Source organism: Nerophis ophidion, linkage group LG15, assembly GCF_033978795.1.
Source record: "Nerophis ophidion isolate RoL-2023_Sa linkage group LG15, RoL_Noph_v1.0, whole genome shotgun sequence".
NCBI lineage: Eukaryota > Metazoa > Chordata > Actinopteri > Syngnathiformes > Syngnathidae > Nerophis > Nerophis ophidion.
The window spans coordinates 22,780,966-22,797,480 of record NC_084625.1 but is presented as its reverse complement, the minus strand read 5'-3'; the positions used below and the strand labels follow the sequence as shown (position 1 = coordinate 22,797,480).

Sequence of the window (16,515 nt, the reverse complement as noted above, 5' to 3'; positions counted from 1 at the left end):
TTTGTGAAAGAATGGTGTAAAGCACGTCTCCACTGGACTCTACAGCAGTGGAAACGCCTTCTCTGGAGTGATGAATCACGCTTTTCCATCTGGCTATCTAATGAACGAGTCTGGGTTTGGAGGTTGCCAGGAGAACGGTACATTTCGGACTGCATTGTGCCAAGTGTGAATTTTGGTGGAGGAGGAATTATGGCGTGGGGTTGTTTTTCAAGAGTTGGGCTTGGCCCCTTAGTTCCAGTGAAAGGAACGTTGAATGCTTCTTGTGGGAACATTTTTGGAGCGGGCCCCTTCCTACTTCCAACATGACTGTGGACCAGTGCACAAAGCAAGGTCAATAAAAACATGGAGGACAGAGTCTGGTGTGGATTAACTTGACTGGCCTGCACATAGTCCTGACCTGAACCCAATAGGGCACCTTTGGGATGAATTAGAACGGAGACTGAGAGCCAGGCCAGCCCATCAGTGTGTGACCTCACCAAGAGGCTTTTGGAAGAATGGTCAAAAATTCCTATAAACAGTCCGCAACCTTGTGAACAGCCTTCCCAGAAGAGTAGAAGCTGTAATGATTACAAAAAATGGCCCGATATCATATTGAACCCTATGAGTAAAGAATGGGATGGCACTTCTTGTTTATATGTAAGTCAAGGCAGGTGGCCATATACTTTTGGCAATATAGTGTTTATATACATATACACATAATCTTATCATTATCAAATATTTTTTCCTTTTTTATTTTTGAAACAGGAAAGGGTATTTATCAAAATGTACCAAACTATGGGGAAAATTTACGATAAATATATCTTTTATTAACATAATTTTTAGCAGCATACTCTCTAAATGTGCTGAACTTCTGTTTCCATGCCAGTTTTTGTATTTTTTCCTGAATAATGCTGTCCAGCGTAGTTAGCGAGGTTGCAGCAAAGCATTGGACTCACTCCATTTTGCCTTATTTATTACACCACAATTACATACTAATTTTAGTCTTTATGTCTTAAAAAGAAATGATGGATGTTGTGCACCACAAACACACACACACACCCATTTGTGCAAAGCCAGCGAACAGGCATGCGGCCATCTTTGTTCTTCCAGCAACATACATGATGCTCCCCGTGTGGAAGCCACCACAGGGGAAGAGGAAGTCAACCCCCGCACATCAGCTGTCTGGCTCACTCATACGCACACTGGGACAGGATTTGACACTGTCCAGCCTGCCATGTGTGGGTGACTTTGTTTGTTTAACTATAAAGGGTATGTTTATGTTCAAGCTTTTTATGTCAGAGTACTTTTAATGCCACTTTGGACTACAAAATACACACAAATGTCACATTAAAGCCCCGTTTAACATCACATGCATCCTTTTAAAATGCATAATTTTCCACATTTGAAAGTTCAAGTTGACTGTGAAAGAGGCTGTTTGCAACTTGCTTAAAGTTACATTTTCAAAACATAGCAGTCATGATGATGTTACCATAGAACAGTGGTTCTCAACCTTTTTTCAGTGATGTACCCCCTGTGAACATTTTCTTAATTCAAGTACCCCCTAATCAGAGCACAGCATTTTTGGTTGAAAAAAAGAGATATAAAGTAAAATACAGCACTATGTCATCAGTTTCTGATTTATTAAATTGTATAACAGTGCAAAATATTGCTCATTTGTAGTGGTCTTTCTTGAACTATTTAGAAAAAAAGATATATAAATAACTAAAACCTTGTTGAAAAATAAACAAGTGATTCAATTATAAATAAAGATTTCTACACATAGAAATAATCATCAACTTAAAGTGCCCTCTTTGGGGATTGTAATAGAGATCCATCTGGATTCATGAACTTCATTCTAAACATTTCTTCACAAAAAAAGAAATCTTTAACATCAATATTTATGGAACATGTCTACAAAACAATCTGTCAACACTGAATATTGAATTGTTGTATTTTTATTTTTTTTTACAGTTTATGAACTTACATTCATATTTTGTTGAAGTATTATTCAATAAATATATTTATAAAGGATCTTTTATGCGTGTGGATGTGTGTTGTGTACAAGCGCAGTTTAGGTCAGTACATGCTGAAAGCCGGAAGAGTGCGGGGTATAATGTTGACAAGACTGTGGAAAGTTAGAGCCCTCTACGTGTAAATGTTGCAAACAGCCCGATTAAGAGGTCCAAAATCTTTTGACAAATACCGCGAATAAAGACATTTATGAGAGTAATTATTTTTCTCAATATACCCTCATGCGTTTGTGCTCCAGAGAGGTTAAAGGTCGGCATCACAACAAAAACTCAAGCTGGTGTAATATCTGATTGTCTACAAAACAGTTTTTTAGTTTCTCAGTTGAAATATTTTGGTGGACGGTGCCCCGAGGTCAAAGTTCACTTGTCTCTTATTATTATTTCCTAAAAAGAGATCAAAGGTCAGGGACACGGCAACATATAAATTAGGAAAATCTTTATACGACCACAGCGGATTAGTGGTAGTTAGTGTTGACTTTAGCTCAAAGTTCACAATAAACGAGATCAAAACTGTGTCACATGTCGAATTAAAGACCTCAATGATGGCTTTCCAGTTCTACAATGACTTTTGTCAATGTTAAAATGAAATGTCCAGAAAAACATGTTTTTGCCCTCTTGACAAGTCAAAGCTTCAAGGTAAATATATGTTAAAATAAATGAGGTCTGTCAAAATGTACATTAATCCATCCATCCATCCATCCATCCATTTTCTTCCGCTTATCTGAGGTCGGGTCGCGGGGGCAGCAGCCTAAGCAGGGAAGCCCAGACTTCCCCCTCCCCAGCCACTTCGTCTAGCTCTTCTCGGGGGATCCCGAGGCGTTCCCAGGCCAGCCGGGCGACATAGTCTTCCCAACGTGTCCTGGGTCTTACCCGTGGCCTCCTACCGGTTGGACGTGCCCTAAACACCTCCCTCGGGAGGCGTTCGGGTGGCATCCTGACCAGATGCCCGAACCACCTCATCTGGCTCCTCTCGATGTGGAGGAGCTCCGGCTTTACTTTGAGTTCCTCCCGGTTGACAGAGCTTCTCACCCTATCTCTAAGGGAGAGCCCTGCCACCCGGCGGAGGAAACTCATTTCGGCCGCTTGTACCCGTGATCTTATCCTTTCGGTCATGACCCAAAGCTCATGACCATAGGTGAGGATGGGAACATAGATCGACCGGTAAATTGAGAGCTTTGCCTTCCGGCTCATTCCTTCTTCACCACAATGGATTGGTACAACGTCCGCATTACTGAAGACGCCGCACTGATACGTACGTTAATCCATCATCATTATTATATATATTCATGTATTTTTTTAATCTCTCTGCCTATGCAAAATGAAACATGATTTATAAAGATTAAAATTTCATAATTAATCTCAATCATTCATATGAAAAATGTTAATTTGTGACAGCTCTAATAAAAAAATATACATTTTGGTTGTATCTAATTTCTCATTAAGAGTGGATGGAGGCTGCTTTTATGTGAACATGTGTAAGTAAGACAAAGGTTTTTTAAGTTAGGGTTTTCGCTCACCAACAAGCACGTGCGGACGCTGTGGATCTTGTTGAGCTCCAGCAGCAACCTCTGAGCCTTCTCGTGATTGCCGCAGTACTCGTCGTAAATCTGGAAACGACTCCTCTGCAAACAACAGAGGGTTAGTAGTTTTTTGTTTTTTTGTTTTTTTAACCAGAGTTTAGACACACTTTTCCATTTCTCCATTACCCTCCAAACTTTTGGCAGGGAGAGCAATACAAAAGATCTACTTGAACACTACAATGTGGCAACGAAGCATTTAAGGGTCGTGTACTCCGCTATTGTGCTACATTACTAGGATTGTTGTGATTGGCCCAACAGTGCTGCATCTTCATCCTGTTTTCTAGGAATGATTGCAGGAATAATGCAGGCTGTCAAAATGCACCCCGGGGGCCATTTGCGGCCTACAGCTTGGTTTTTATTGGCCCGCGGCACATTCTAAAATTACATTTAAACAAGATGACTACAAAAAAAGACAAAAGGCTGAAGATATTACTAATGTGCAGTAATAACAATATACTTTGTGAGCAATGGCATATAACTGAGATTCAGGCTGTAGAAGTGTAAACTGTCTGAATACTCTTGAATAAACTGAATCAATGCTGACTCGTAAACGGTACCAAATTTCAGTACTACTGTGTGTTCATGTGTTAAATAATGTTAATTTCTTAAACAATACAATCGCCCTTTTTTATTGAACACAATGACTGTGTTGTTCAGTTTTTTACACATTTAAGTCTCATTTGAAAGTGTTATATAGTGAATTTGTGTGCAGTTGCAATTCCAAGACGTGTATGGGCTATTGTGTGTTGCTTTAGTCAGGAGTCTATTTGATTAAGCCGAATCTAGTCTTCTGTTGCACCCTATAAAGTGTTTATACTGTAAGTATTGTAGTGACTCCTTCCATCACCACCAAGGACTGTTTTCACTGCTGGACTCTGGAAAGAGTTTCCGCAGCCTCTGTAGCAGAGCCTTCAGGTTCAGTAACACAGCTACTTCCCTCAGGCCATAAGACTCTTGAACGCATCATAATCATCATCATCATCCCCTCAACTCTCGCCCAAAAACGGATTAAATGGCTAGTATATAAAGACAATATAATATTCATCCATAAACGTGGATGGGTACGCAAAGGTGCAATATATCAGTCTGTACAGTAAATCTATTTATATCTGCACATTATAGCTCTTTTATCCTGCACTACAACGAGCTAATGCAACAAAATGTTGTTCTTACCTTTACTGTAAAGTTCAAATTTCAATGACAATTAAGGAAGTCTAACTCTAAGTCTATTTCACACCAACTAATTGTAAAGTGAATCTTAGTTGTACTTTTCATTACCAAATTTGGAGTTTTTGAAATTGCCATGTAACATTGCTAATGCTAATCGGTAGCACGTCTATGGTAAATTGAATGTAAATTAGCATCATGCTTTACTTTACATTCACATGTTTCTATACGGAAAATTGCAACATTACCATGAATTGATTAACGTGGACCCCGACCTAAACAAGTTGAAAAACTTATTCGGGTGTTACCATTTAGTGATCAATTGTACGGAATATGTACTGTACTGTGCTATCCACTAATAAAAGTATCAATCAATCAATCAAAAAAGTAGAGGCAGTTTGGCTGAGTCTACTCTAAGTGCTGCTTGAGTGCTAGTTTACCAGTCAAGTGTTTCGACCGGCAGAGTCTGGAACCACACAAGCAACATAAAAGGTATAGAAATATGGCGCCCTTTGATTTTACGTGACTCAATACCCGGTAGTAACAACAAATAATGGTTGGTGTCTATAAATCCCTAGTGCTGACCACATTGTGGATATTGGAGGCATTTTTAATCAAGAGTGTCTAAAATTGAGGCCCAGAAGCCTTTAGTGGCACACTGTTATTTTTTACTGGTTACATTCCTAAAAGTACTCTAATCAATCTATTTTTACAAAAAAAAAAAAATGCAAAAAGGCAAGAACAAGTTGAACTGAATTAATAATAATATTAATAATAATAATAATATACTTTGTCGCCTATAAACGTAGAGAAACATGTCTAAAAATATCAAAATGGCATCCTCATCCTTTGATTTATCAGTATGTGACCGTGGTTGGAAAAAGTTTGATCACCCTTCATCTAATGGATTCCACATGAAGGGAGAGGTCAGTGCAAAACTTTTGATTTGATTCCCCTTTGAGTCTTCAGCCAGATCAAATTGTTTGTTCCGGGAATCTTTACGGCAGGGAGTAATCAACACAGAACACAAATACAAGCCTTGATCACTGGTGATAAGTCATTTGCGTGTTCAATGAGTGGATATCATATCACAGCACAAAGAACTAAAATAATGAAGCCAGAAAATAAGGTTGTTTCTAACTCACAAAGTGCAAAAAGCAGCGGCCGATCTCGTGGTGAGCGTGCGGGTCGGGCTGGAGACGCTCTTCCACCATGGACAGGAAGTCTCTGTGCACCGCCAAGATGTCCTCAATGTTGGAGAACAACACCTGAGAGAGCAGAGTGTTAAAAAAAAAAACAATTGGAGATTTCACAGCCTTTTTTTGCGATTGTTGCAGTCAAAAATGCCTTAATTTTCAGAAAGTTTTTTTTTTTTTCCCACATCACATTGAATCAACTTGGGATTTTAGCAATATGCTAATAATGTCTTGAGTGTTCCTTGTAATTTAACCTAAAAAACGCACAGGATGTCAACAAAAAATTTAAAATATATACTGTATTGATGTTTTACTTGTTTTATACCACAGACTTAAAAGTAGACACAGGATGGCAGTTAAAGCACATACTTAGATCTCATTGTGAAATGAATGTACTAACTTAAACAACTCAAACTAATAATAGTAATAGTTAATGGTAATTATATTAAGAAACCCCACTATAGGCTTCCTTGTTGTCTGCGCTGTTGGCCACAAGACATGTAAGTGTTTATCTTAAGCATTCATTTTAGTTCCAACATATTTATCCTCCTACGTTAAGAGCATTTGTTAACTGTTAAGAGTGACCTATAGCATTAATTTTTGTTGGTGAATGATAGACGATGATCATCACACATCAACATATCTCACATGTTAATACTCCCTCTTTGCTAGGTCAACATTGTACATGAGAATCTGTTGTTAAATTGCCTAACCCTCTCTAAATAAAGGTTAAATACATATATAAATACATGTAAACTAGAATGTATACAGTATACCAGTGCTTCTTAACCATAGGGCAGGGGCCCATTGAGAGCCCACTAAAGGGCTGCCGACAAACGTCTGTTTCTCAGCTTTGGTCCTTACAGACCACAGTGGTACTCAGTTGTAATGCACTTTTCCACCACTTGTGGCAGTAATGACAATATCAAACAAACTGAAGAAGCCTGGAGCTAAAGTCATAGAGAAGTTTCTTAAGCGCAAAAAATATTACTAAGGTGGTGAAGATGTATTTTCATTTGCACTTTCATTTTATTGACAGTTTTATTAGGAAACTTATATATTATTAATTTAGTTTATCTATTAATATTAGCACAACAAATGTATTTTTTGTCAGTTATTTGTGTGTGCCGTTTAATGCAGTATATGTAGTTCGAACTTATTTTTTTAATAAGTTTGACCTGAGCCTAAAGTTTTAAATAAATAATACTCTTTATGAAAAACACTGGGTTTTTATATCATTTGAAAAGGTCGTAAACCGTGACTAGGTAAAATCTAATCATTGAATACGATTAAAATCAAGAGTGAGATTATTAGATCCGCTCGACAGCCATTGCTTTTGGTCCCCTGGGAGCGGGGGAAGGGGGTGTGTGTGGGGAGTGGGAAGGGGTTGCCCACATATGCGGTCCGCTCCAAGGTTTCTCATAGTCATCATTGTCACTGTCACCAACGTCCCACTGGGTGTGAGTTTTTCCTTGCCCTTATGTGGGCTTTGTACCGAGGATGTCATTGTGGTTTGTGCAGCCCTTTGAGACACTTGTGATTTAGGGCTATATAAAAAACATTGATTGATTGATTGATTGATACTAATTCAGTGTTAATATTTTAGTTGGCCCCGGGCCCCTCTGTGGTGGAAAAGTTGGGCCCCGAGGTCATAAAAGGTTAAGAACACCTGCAGTATACTACACTCCCCAGGAAGCTTGTAGCCCTAGACAGGAAGAGGAAGTAGTTCTGAGCTACGTGGGACAATTGTGGCTTTTGCGCAATAAAGAGTTGATATATTGTTACAAGTTGTTGTTCCTGCTTTGCGTACACAAGAAACAACCATAAATTTAAATGTGTGTGCTTTTGAGCGCATCGTGGATTGGTTGAATTTGCATGAATTTGTGCGACCGTGATCGCAAATTCTAGGACAGACTGACTATAGGAAATATTGCTCTCATAATTTCCTCTCTCAACAATCATTTTAAGTGTTTGATGGACATTTGTTGTCCATTGGTGAGTCAGACTCTACATTTTATTTGCTAATTGTCGGGGTTCTTTGACACCAAACTCATCCATCTGTGCAGAAAATAGATAGTTTCCTGACCTGTTCTACACAAAATTGGAAGAAAAACATGAAATGGTCCAACAATGGAATTACTTATTAGGTAGTTGATAAATTAAAAAAAACAACCGGAAAAAAAAAATCATAGTAAGTGAAACAACTTTCTGTTAGTAGCTTTGCATTGTAATATTAATAGCATTTAATATACTCACTAACAATATTTTATTTGTACAAACCCCGTTTCCATATGAGTTGGGAAATTGTGTCAGATGTAAATATAAACGGAATACAATGATTTTCAAATCTTTTTCAACCATTATTCAATTGAATGCACTACAAAGACAAGATTTTTGATGTTCAAACTCAAACTTTTTTTTTTTTTGCAAATAATAATTAACTTAGAATTTCATGGCTGCAACACGTGCCAAATTAGTTGGGAAATGGCATGTTCACCACTATGTTACATCACCTTTTGTTTTAACAACACTCAATAAACGTTTGGGAACTGAGGAAACTAATTGTTGAAGCTTTGAAAGTGGAATTCTTTCCCATTCTTGTTTTATGTAGAGTTTCAGTCGTTCAACAGTCTGGGGTCTCCACTGTCGTATTTTACGCTTCAAAATGCGCCACACATTTTCGATGGGAGACTGGTCTGGACTGCAGGCGGGCCAGGAAAGTACCCGCACTCTTTTTTTAAGAAGCCACGCTGTTGTAACACGCTCTGAATGTGGCTTGGCATTCTCTTGCTGAAATAAGCAGGGGCGTCCATGACAAAGACGGCGCTTAGATGGCAGCATATGTTGTTCCAAAACCTGTATGTACCTTTTAGCATTAATGGTGCCTTTAAGTTACCCATGCCTTGGGCACTAATCCACCCCCATACCATCACAGATGCTGGCTTTTGAACTTTGCGTCAATAACAGTCTGGATGGTTCGCTTCCCCTTTGGTCCGGATGACGCGATTCAAAAACAATTTGAAATGTGGACTCGTCAAACCACAGAACACTTTTCCACTTTGCATCAGTCCATCTTAGATGATCTCCGGCCCAGAGAAGCCGGTGGCGTTTCTGGATGTTGTTGATAAATGGCTTTCACTTTGCATAGTAGAGCTTTAACTTGCACTTACAGATGTAGCGACAAACTGTATTTAGTGACAGTAGTTTTCTGAAGTGTTCCTGAGCCAATGTGGTGATATCCTTTAGAGATTGATGTCGGTTTTTGATACAGTGCCGTCTGAGGGATTGAAGGTCACGGTCATTCAATGTTGGTTTCCGGCCATGCCGCTTACGTGGAGTGATTTTTCCCGATTCTCTGAACCTTTTGAGGATTTTATGGACCGTAGATGTTGAAATCCCTAAATTTCTTGCAATTGCATTTTGAGAAAAGTTGTTCTTAAACTGTTTGACTATTTGCTCACGCAGTTGTGGACAAAGGGGTGTGCCTCGCCCCACCCTTTCTTGTAAAAGACTGAGCATTTTTTGGGAAGCTGTTTTTATACCCAATCATGGCACCCACCTGTTTCCAATTAGCCGGCACACCTGTGGGATGTTCCAAATAAGTGTTTGATGAGCATTCCTCAACTTTATCAGTATTTATTACCACCTTTCCCAACTTCTTTGTCACGTGTTGCTGGGATCAAAGTCTAAAGTTAATGATTATTTGCACACAAAAAAAATGTTTATCGGTGTGAACATCAAATATGTTGACTTTGTAGCATATTCAACTCAATATGGGTTGAAAATGATTTGCAAATCATTGTATTCCATTTATATTTACATCTAACACAATTTCCCAACTCATATGGAAACCGGGTTTGTAATTAGAATTGGCCATTTGAAGATAAATTCCTAAACTACTGGATAAAGTAACAATAAATTAACTTTTTTATTTTTTTTATTGGTTGACAGAATCCGTCGCTGAATGTTACCATGAATTGATTAACGTGGACCCCGACTTAAACAAGTTGAAAAACTTATTCGGGTGTTACCATTTAGTGGTCAATTGTACGGAATATGTACTGTACTGTGCAATCTACTAATACAAGTTTCAATCAATCAATCAATGTTCTGAACTCCTGTTTCCATGCCAGTGGTAGTCGAATTGTAGCAGAATTATGCTATCCAGAGTAGTTTTAAATTGTGTTTTATGTCAGTGGGATCAACAGGTGGTTCCAACCAAGTAGTTTGTGCCATTTTGGTTCAATTTGTAAGTTATTATCATAGGAAAAAATTATATGTTTTTTATAGAGAGCTTTTACTTCAGCTTAAGTTTGCCTCAAAAAGGTTATAGTTTCTATTCTATGTGCACCCCTCTGCATGCTCAAGCTAACCCGGCTAACTTGTAAGTAAACACAAAGTGCTTCTTAGACATAGCAGAGGTTAAAACTAGTGGATGTCAATTTTGACTGAAAAAACAACGTGCAAATGTTCTTTTCAGCTGCTTTTGTTGTCTGGCATCAATAAGTTAACATGAGGGAACGTCTGGTCCACCCAAATGTTATGAATGAGCATGTCTGCTTTGATCAGTTTATTCCAAACATGAGTTGAAAAAGAACAGAGAAGTCCAAATAAGAAACACAACATGCAATATTTGTGGTTTCCGCTTTTTTTTTTTTTTTTTTTTTTTTTTTTGCTATTGGAGTTGCTGCGTGACACTGTAGCGACCTCTTCCTAAATCCTCTCGAGGACGACGTGTTCCCAAACACGACATAAAATGGTGAGTCTATTTTGGAAAAGCTGGGGGTTGTTGCAGTAAATATCCAGTGGTGTTTACCTCCAGGCGAGCGCATCCTCTATGATGTCCCCCAGCTGGAAGGGCTTATAAATAGATGACATTAACAGCTGCTTCCTGGCTGGCCCGTTCACAACATGCATTTCTTCTCACCTTCACTGTTTCTTCAGTGATGTTCTTGTCCATCTTAGTGGCGGCGTATTGGTTGAGGCGCTGCAGGAACACCTGGAGGAGGAGAGGCGAGAGTTAACGCTTGTTCTGGGTCCACGTTGGCCCAACACGGACCATTTGACTCGCTTTTCGTGCAGCTGCAACACTTGGCTAAACTGCGACCCGATACGTGAGAAACCTAATCTTTGGCCCACTCAAAGAAAGAAAACATCATAATTGCAGCGATGGTATTTCAAAGGTTATGCTAAGTGGCTGCAGAGTGTGTTAATGGAGACGGATGAGAAGGGGTTCTACTAACAAAGGAAGCTGCTTCCCAACCTTTTTTGGGAAAATGGCAAAACAAAATGATGTGCGACAGAGGAATTCATCATTTCTTCAGTTTTTTACATGAAAATTTCATGATGAAAAACCTACTTTAGTATATTAATTAGGGCTGTCAAAGTTAACGCTTTATTTAACTCATGCAATTAACAAAAATCATTATCACACTAATCTTGTATAAACACAATTTAATTTATTTTGATCCCACATGGTCCAGTCAGTGCAAAGATGAGTGAGGAGATTCCAACTAGTGTGCGAAATAAAAGATTTCTCTTCAAAATACATCCAGACAGTAATTTAGATAAAACAGTTAAGTTTTGAACAAATAAATAACGCGCATTAGAAAAAAATCATCTGTGAAATTGTGACAAAAAATTGCATTTGGGTTAAAATATTGTGGTCTCTTTTTACATTTCAAATTATGCAAGTTATTTACTGTGATTAATTAAAATGAAAATGTATTTTTATTCAGTTTTTTTTAATCATTTGACAGCACTATTAGACAAAATATTTGTTTATAAAATTAATAATACCATTATGTATCTTATATTATATTTTTAATAACATATTCAGAAATTAACTAATATTTTAGGAAGTAACAAAACTAAAGCACAATAATTAAAATATTGGTTTAAAGAAAAGAAAATTAATATTCTTAAAATAATACTATTAATATTTGCCTGTTTTTTCATTATATATGAAATATATGTTGTTTTTTAAAGCTATTAATGAAGGCCTTTTTTTAACTTTCTGTTACAAAAAAGCAGAACACAATACTTACATTTTTGGTAAACAAGGATTGTTGTTTCATTTCAGTTATACAATTAATAGTTGTTATTTTTTTGGAACATAATAGAAAACATCTTTTATGAAAAAATCTCAGGATACGATAAGGCAATAACCATAAGAATAGTGAGAGAAAAGGAACAGATTAGAAGAAAGACAGTATTAAACTGCAAACAAATTATAATAACATATTAAAAACTTCAACATTATTGATAACATTAATATTGAAAACTTAATTTTAATACATGCCTGTTTTTTACTATATAATATTTTTTTCATTAAAAAAAACAGTATGATAATGGGTTTTACTTATGTTACAAAAAAACTGAACAAAAAAATAAAATATTTTAGGTAATATACATATTTTTTATCGGTAGGTGTTGGTATTGTTTTACTTAAAGGTGCTGTTTGCAACTTCCCGGCAGTGAAATTTTCAAAGCAAAAAATACAACCACCAGATAGCTTATTTTACTATTAGTGGTTTACCACAACACATTCATTGACAATTGTATATATTTTTCAGAAGTACAAAGTTTTTCATGACAATTTTTACGGGAAAAAATAATAGATGTTTATGATGTTTTCGGGCATCTGGTCAGGATGCCACCCGAACGCCTCCCCAGGGAGGTGTTTAGGGCACGTCCGACCGGTTGGAGGCCACGGGGAAGACCCAGGACACGTTGGGAAGACTATGTCTCCCGGCTGGCCTGGGAACGCCTCGGGATCCCCCGGGAAGAGCTGGACGAAGTGGCTGGGGAGAGGAAAGTCTGGGCTTCCCTGCTTAGGCTGCTGCCCCCGCGACCCGACCTCGGATAAGCGGAAGAAGATGGATGGAAGGATGGGTTTACGGTGATCACTCACCAGGTCTTGTCAACACGTACACGCAGGGAGCACATGCGCACAGACAAAACAGTCCAAGAGAAGCAACAAACAACTTGCAGTCATCTTGTTATTATGACATAACACTAATTCAAAGACAGCTAACGTTAGCTATCCAAATTGCTATTAGTAGCTACCAACACCTAAAGCCACGTACATAATGAACACATGACGTATGAGAAGCCTTAAAGGCCTACTGAAACCCACTACTACCGACCACGCAGTCTGATAGTTTATATATTAATGATGAAATATTAACATTGCAACACATGCCAGTACGGCCTTTTTAGTTCACTAAATTACAATTTAAAATTTCCTGCGAGGTATGCTGTTGAAAACGTCGCGGAATGATGACGCTTATGTTGACGCGTGCTTGTGACGTTATTGGTTTGAGCGGACATGTTCTCCCAGCACCACTCATGGCTAAGAGTGGTCTGTTTTTAATCGCATAATTACACAGTATTTTGGACATCTGTGTTGCTGAATCTTTTGCAATTTGTTCAATTAATAATGGAGACTATAAGGAAGAATGCTGTTGGTGGAAAGCGGTGGATTGCCGCTGCCTTTAGCAACTGAAACACAGCCGGTGTTTCTTTGTTTGTTGTGAAGCTTTAGCGCACATGTTTCTCTACCACATGTCAACCAGCGAGTTTTTGGATGAGAAAATTGTGATATTAAGTCGGCTCTTACCGGATACTTGAGCGGAGTTAGCGTCCTCCTGCAGCAGCTGTCAGAGGCAGCAGTGATCTTGGCTCCTTCATTGGTTTCTCTCAAAGACACTGGCGGTCACCGCAGCTTTCCGAATTTCGGTATGACTTTATAATCTCACTAAAACACTATTAACACAATAAGCAGATAAGGGATTTCCCAGAATTATCCTAGTAAATGTGTCTAATAACATCTGAATCGCTCCTACTGCCGTCGCCTTTTTTTTCTTTTTCTAGTGCTTCACTCTAACTTTCCTCATCCACAAATCTTTCATCCCCGCTCAAATTAATGGGGAACTCGTCGCTTTCTCGGTCCGAATTGCACTTGCTGCTGGTGGCTATGATTATAAACAATGTGAGGATGTGTGCAGCCCTACAACCCGTGACGTCACGCGCACATCGTCTGCTACTTCCGGTACAGGCAAAGCTTTTTTATTAGCGACCAAAAGTTGCAAACTTTATCGTCGATGTTCTCTACTAAATCCTTTCAGCAAAAATATGGCAATATCGCGAAATGATCAAGTGTGACACGTAGAATGGACCTGCCATCCCCGTTTAAATAAGAAAATCGCATTCCAGTAGGCCTTTAATGAGAAGCACCTAGCCGGCGATAGCATTGTGTCATTCGAGAGATGGCTTGCAATTTATATGGCGACACGATGTTCAAAAGTGAGTATGATCCTAGCAACACGAAAGAACACTTTAAGGAAGAGTTTAAAAAAAGGACGAGCCGTCTTCCACGAGGCTGCTCGGACAACGCTGACGCTTGAACTTGAATATTATACATCAAGTGGGATTTCCAGGGTTGTACATATGCCGGTATTAGTACAGTATTATACAGCGATACTCCATCCATCTATTTCCTCCCGCTTGTCCCTATTGGGGTGGCGGGGGGTGCTGGAGCCTATCTCAGCTGCATTCGGGCGGAAGGCAGGGTACAACCTGGACAAGTCGCTACCTCATCACAGGGCCAACACAGATAGACAGACAACATTCACACTCACATTCACACACTAGGGCCAATTTAGTTTTGCCAATCAACCTATCCCCAGGTGCATGTTTTTAGCGGTGGGAGGAAGCCGTAGTACCCGGAGTGAACCCACACAGTCACGGGGAGGACATGCAAACGCCACACAGAAAGATCCCGAACCCGGGACGGAACTCGGGACCTTTGTATTGTGAAGCACATGCACTAACCCGTTTCACCATGCTGCCCCTACCGCGATACTAATGAATCATATTCAGTACTGTACCGCCTCTGAAAAGTACCGGTCCGCCACTCCCCACACGCGCCCCCGTCGTCACGTCATGTTATTGCTGGTTTACGAGCAGAAGAGCATGTTTGGCAGCGCCCTCACACACGTAGTACTTACAAGCAGACACAGTGTTTAGACAGAAAAGGGAGAAACGTATGCATTTTGGCTCAAAAAATAAAAATAAAAGTGACGTTATAACACTGAAACGCCCACCGGAAGAGGTGCTTTAAAACATGGCTAGCTACCTAGCGGCTAGAGTCCAGCCCCAGTCGGCAGTGTTTTAGCTACTTCTAAATGACTAATCCTCGCTCCATGGCAATAAATAAAGTAAGTTCCTTACAAGTATCATCCCAGCAGGACAATGAATAGCTCAACATGCTTCACTACACACCGTAGTTCACCGGCATCACAATGTAAACAAATGTCATTGGTGGATCTGCACATGACATCCACTGTAATGATACAAAGTACAGTAGCGTATCTAGTCGATACTACTATGATTACATCTATATATTTTGTAATCACAACATCTTTCGCTTTTTAAAAATGTATATTATGTTTATAAACTCAGGAAATATGTCCCTGGACACATGAAAACTTTGAATATGACCAATGTATGATCCTGTAACTACCTGGTATCGGAATGATACCCAAATTTGTGGTATCATCCAAAACTAATGTAAAGTATCAAACAACGGAAGAATATAGTGATAATTACATTTTAACAGAAGTGTAGATAGAACATGTTAAAAGAGAAAATAAGCAGATATTAACACTAAATGAACAAGTGAATTATTAATTCATTTTCCACCATTTGTCTTTAATCATTTTGACAAAATAATAGAATGATAAATGACACAATATGTTACTGCATACCTCAGCTGCTAAATTAGGAGCCTTTGTTTGCTTACTTACTACTTAAATACAAGTTGTCTTGTATGTTCACTATTTTATTTAAAGATAAACTTGCAATAAACAAATGTTTATAGTTCCATAAGATTTTTTGTTAAAATAAAGCCGATAATGCAATTTTTTGTTTTGCCCTGTATTTAGAAAAGTATTGAAATAATTTTGGTGCCGGTAACAAAATATTGGTGTCGGAACAATACTAATTTCTACCAATCTTGTTAACTGTGATAAGACCAGACTTTTTTGGACAAAGAAGCCAGAGGGCACCTTTATTACAGCGAAGGAGAATGCAGTGGTGGGACACAAATGTTGCGTCACACAACAAGTTTGGGCTAACGCTAGCGGTGGCTGGAAGGTGACGCTACGCTTGTTTACCTCTCCCAGACCGTTCAACAAATGTCACAAATATTGAAAATCACAAGGTAAAAGTATTTTTCTATTGAGATGTTTATTGTAGCAACATGTTTGGTAACACTTTGAAGTGCACCACAGGGACTGGTGTGTATTTGTGTGTGGACGAATTGACAGTTTATCTGGCTGCTGTTGTGATGTTTAAATAAAAAAAAGATATTGTTGAGCCATTACTCACTTGTTACGGTATTTAGAAATATACAGAATATATACACATTATAGTAAGGTTGTACGGTGTACCGATACTGGTATAGTATCGTCGTAATAATGAATCAAAAACGGTACTATACTGTGATTGAAAAGTACCAGTTCCCGTCATGACATTGCTGGTTTTGCGAGCAGAGGAGCA

The 16,515-nt window shown here is 38.6% G+C and overlaps 1 protein-coding gene across 2 annotated transcripts in view; it reads right to left on the bottom strand.

Moving 5' to 3' along the window:
• Positions 1–16,515, bottom strand: part of prex2 (phosphatidylinositol-3,4,5-trisphosphate-dependent Rac exchange factor 2) — a 247,564-nt gene that overhangs the window by 190,589 nt on the left and 40,460 nt on the right. For both annotated transcript variants that reach the window (XM_061921850.1, XM_061921851.1), the window contains exons 2-4: positions 10,880–10,951; positions 5,902–6,024; positions 3,527–3,631 (exon numbers count right to left, since the gene is read on the bottom strand). In XM_061921850.1, the coding sequence (XP_061777834.1) occupies positions 3,527–3,631; positions 5,902–6,024; positions 10,880–10,951 (300 nt within the window). The remainder of the gene's footprint in view (positions 1–3,526; positions 3,632–5,901; positions 6,025–10,879; positions 10,952–16,515) is intronic.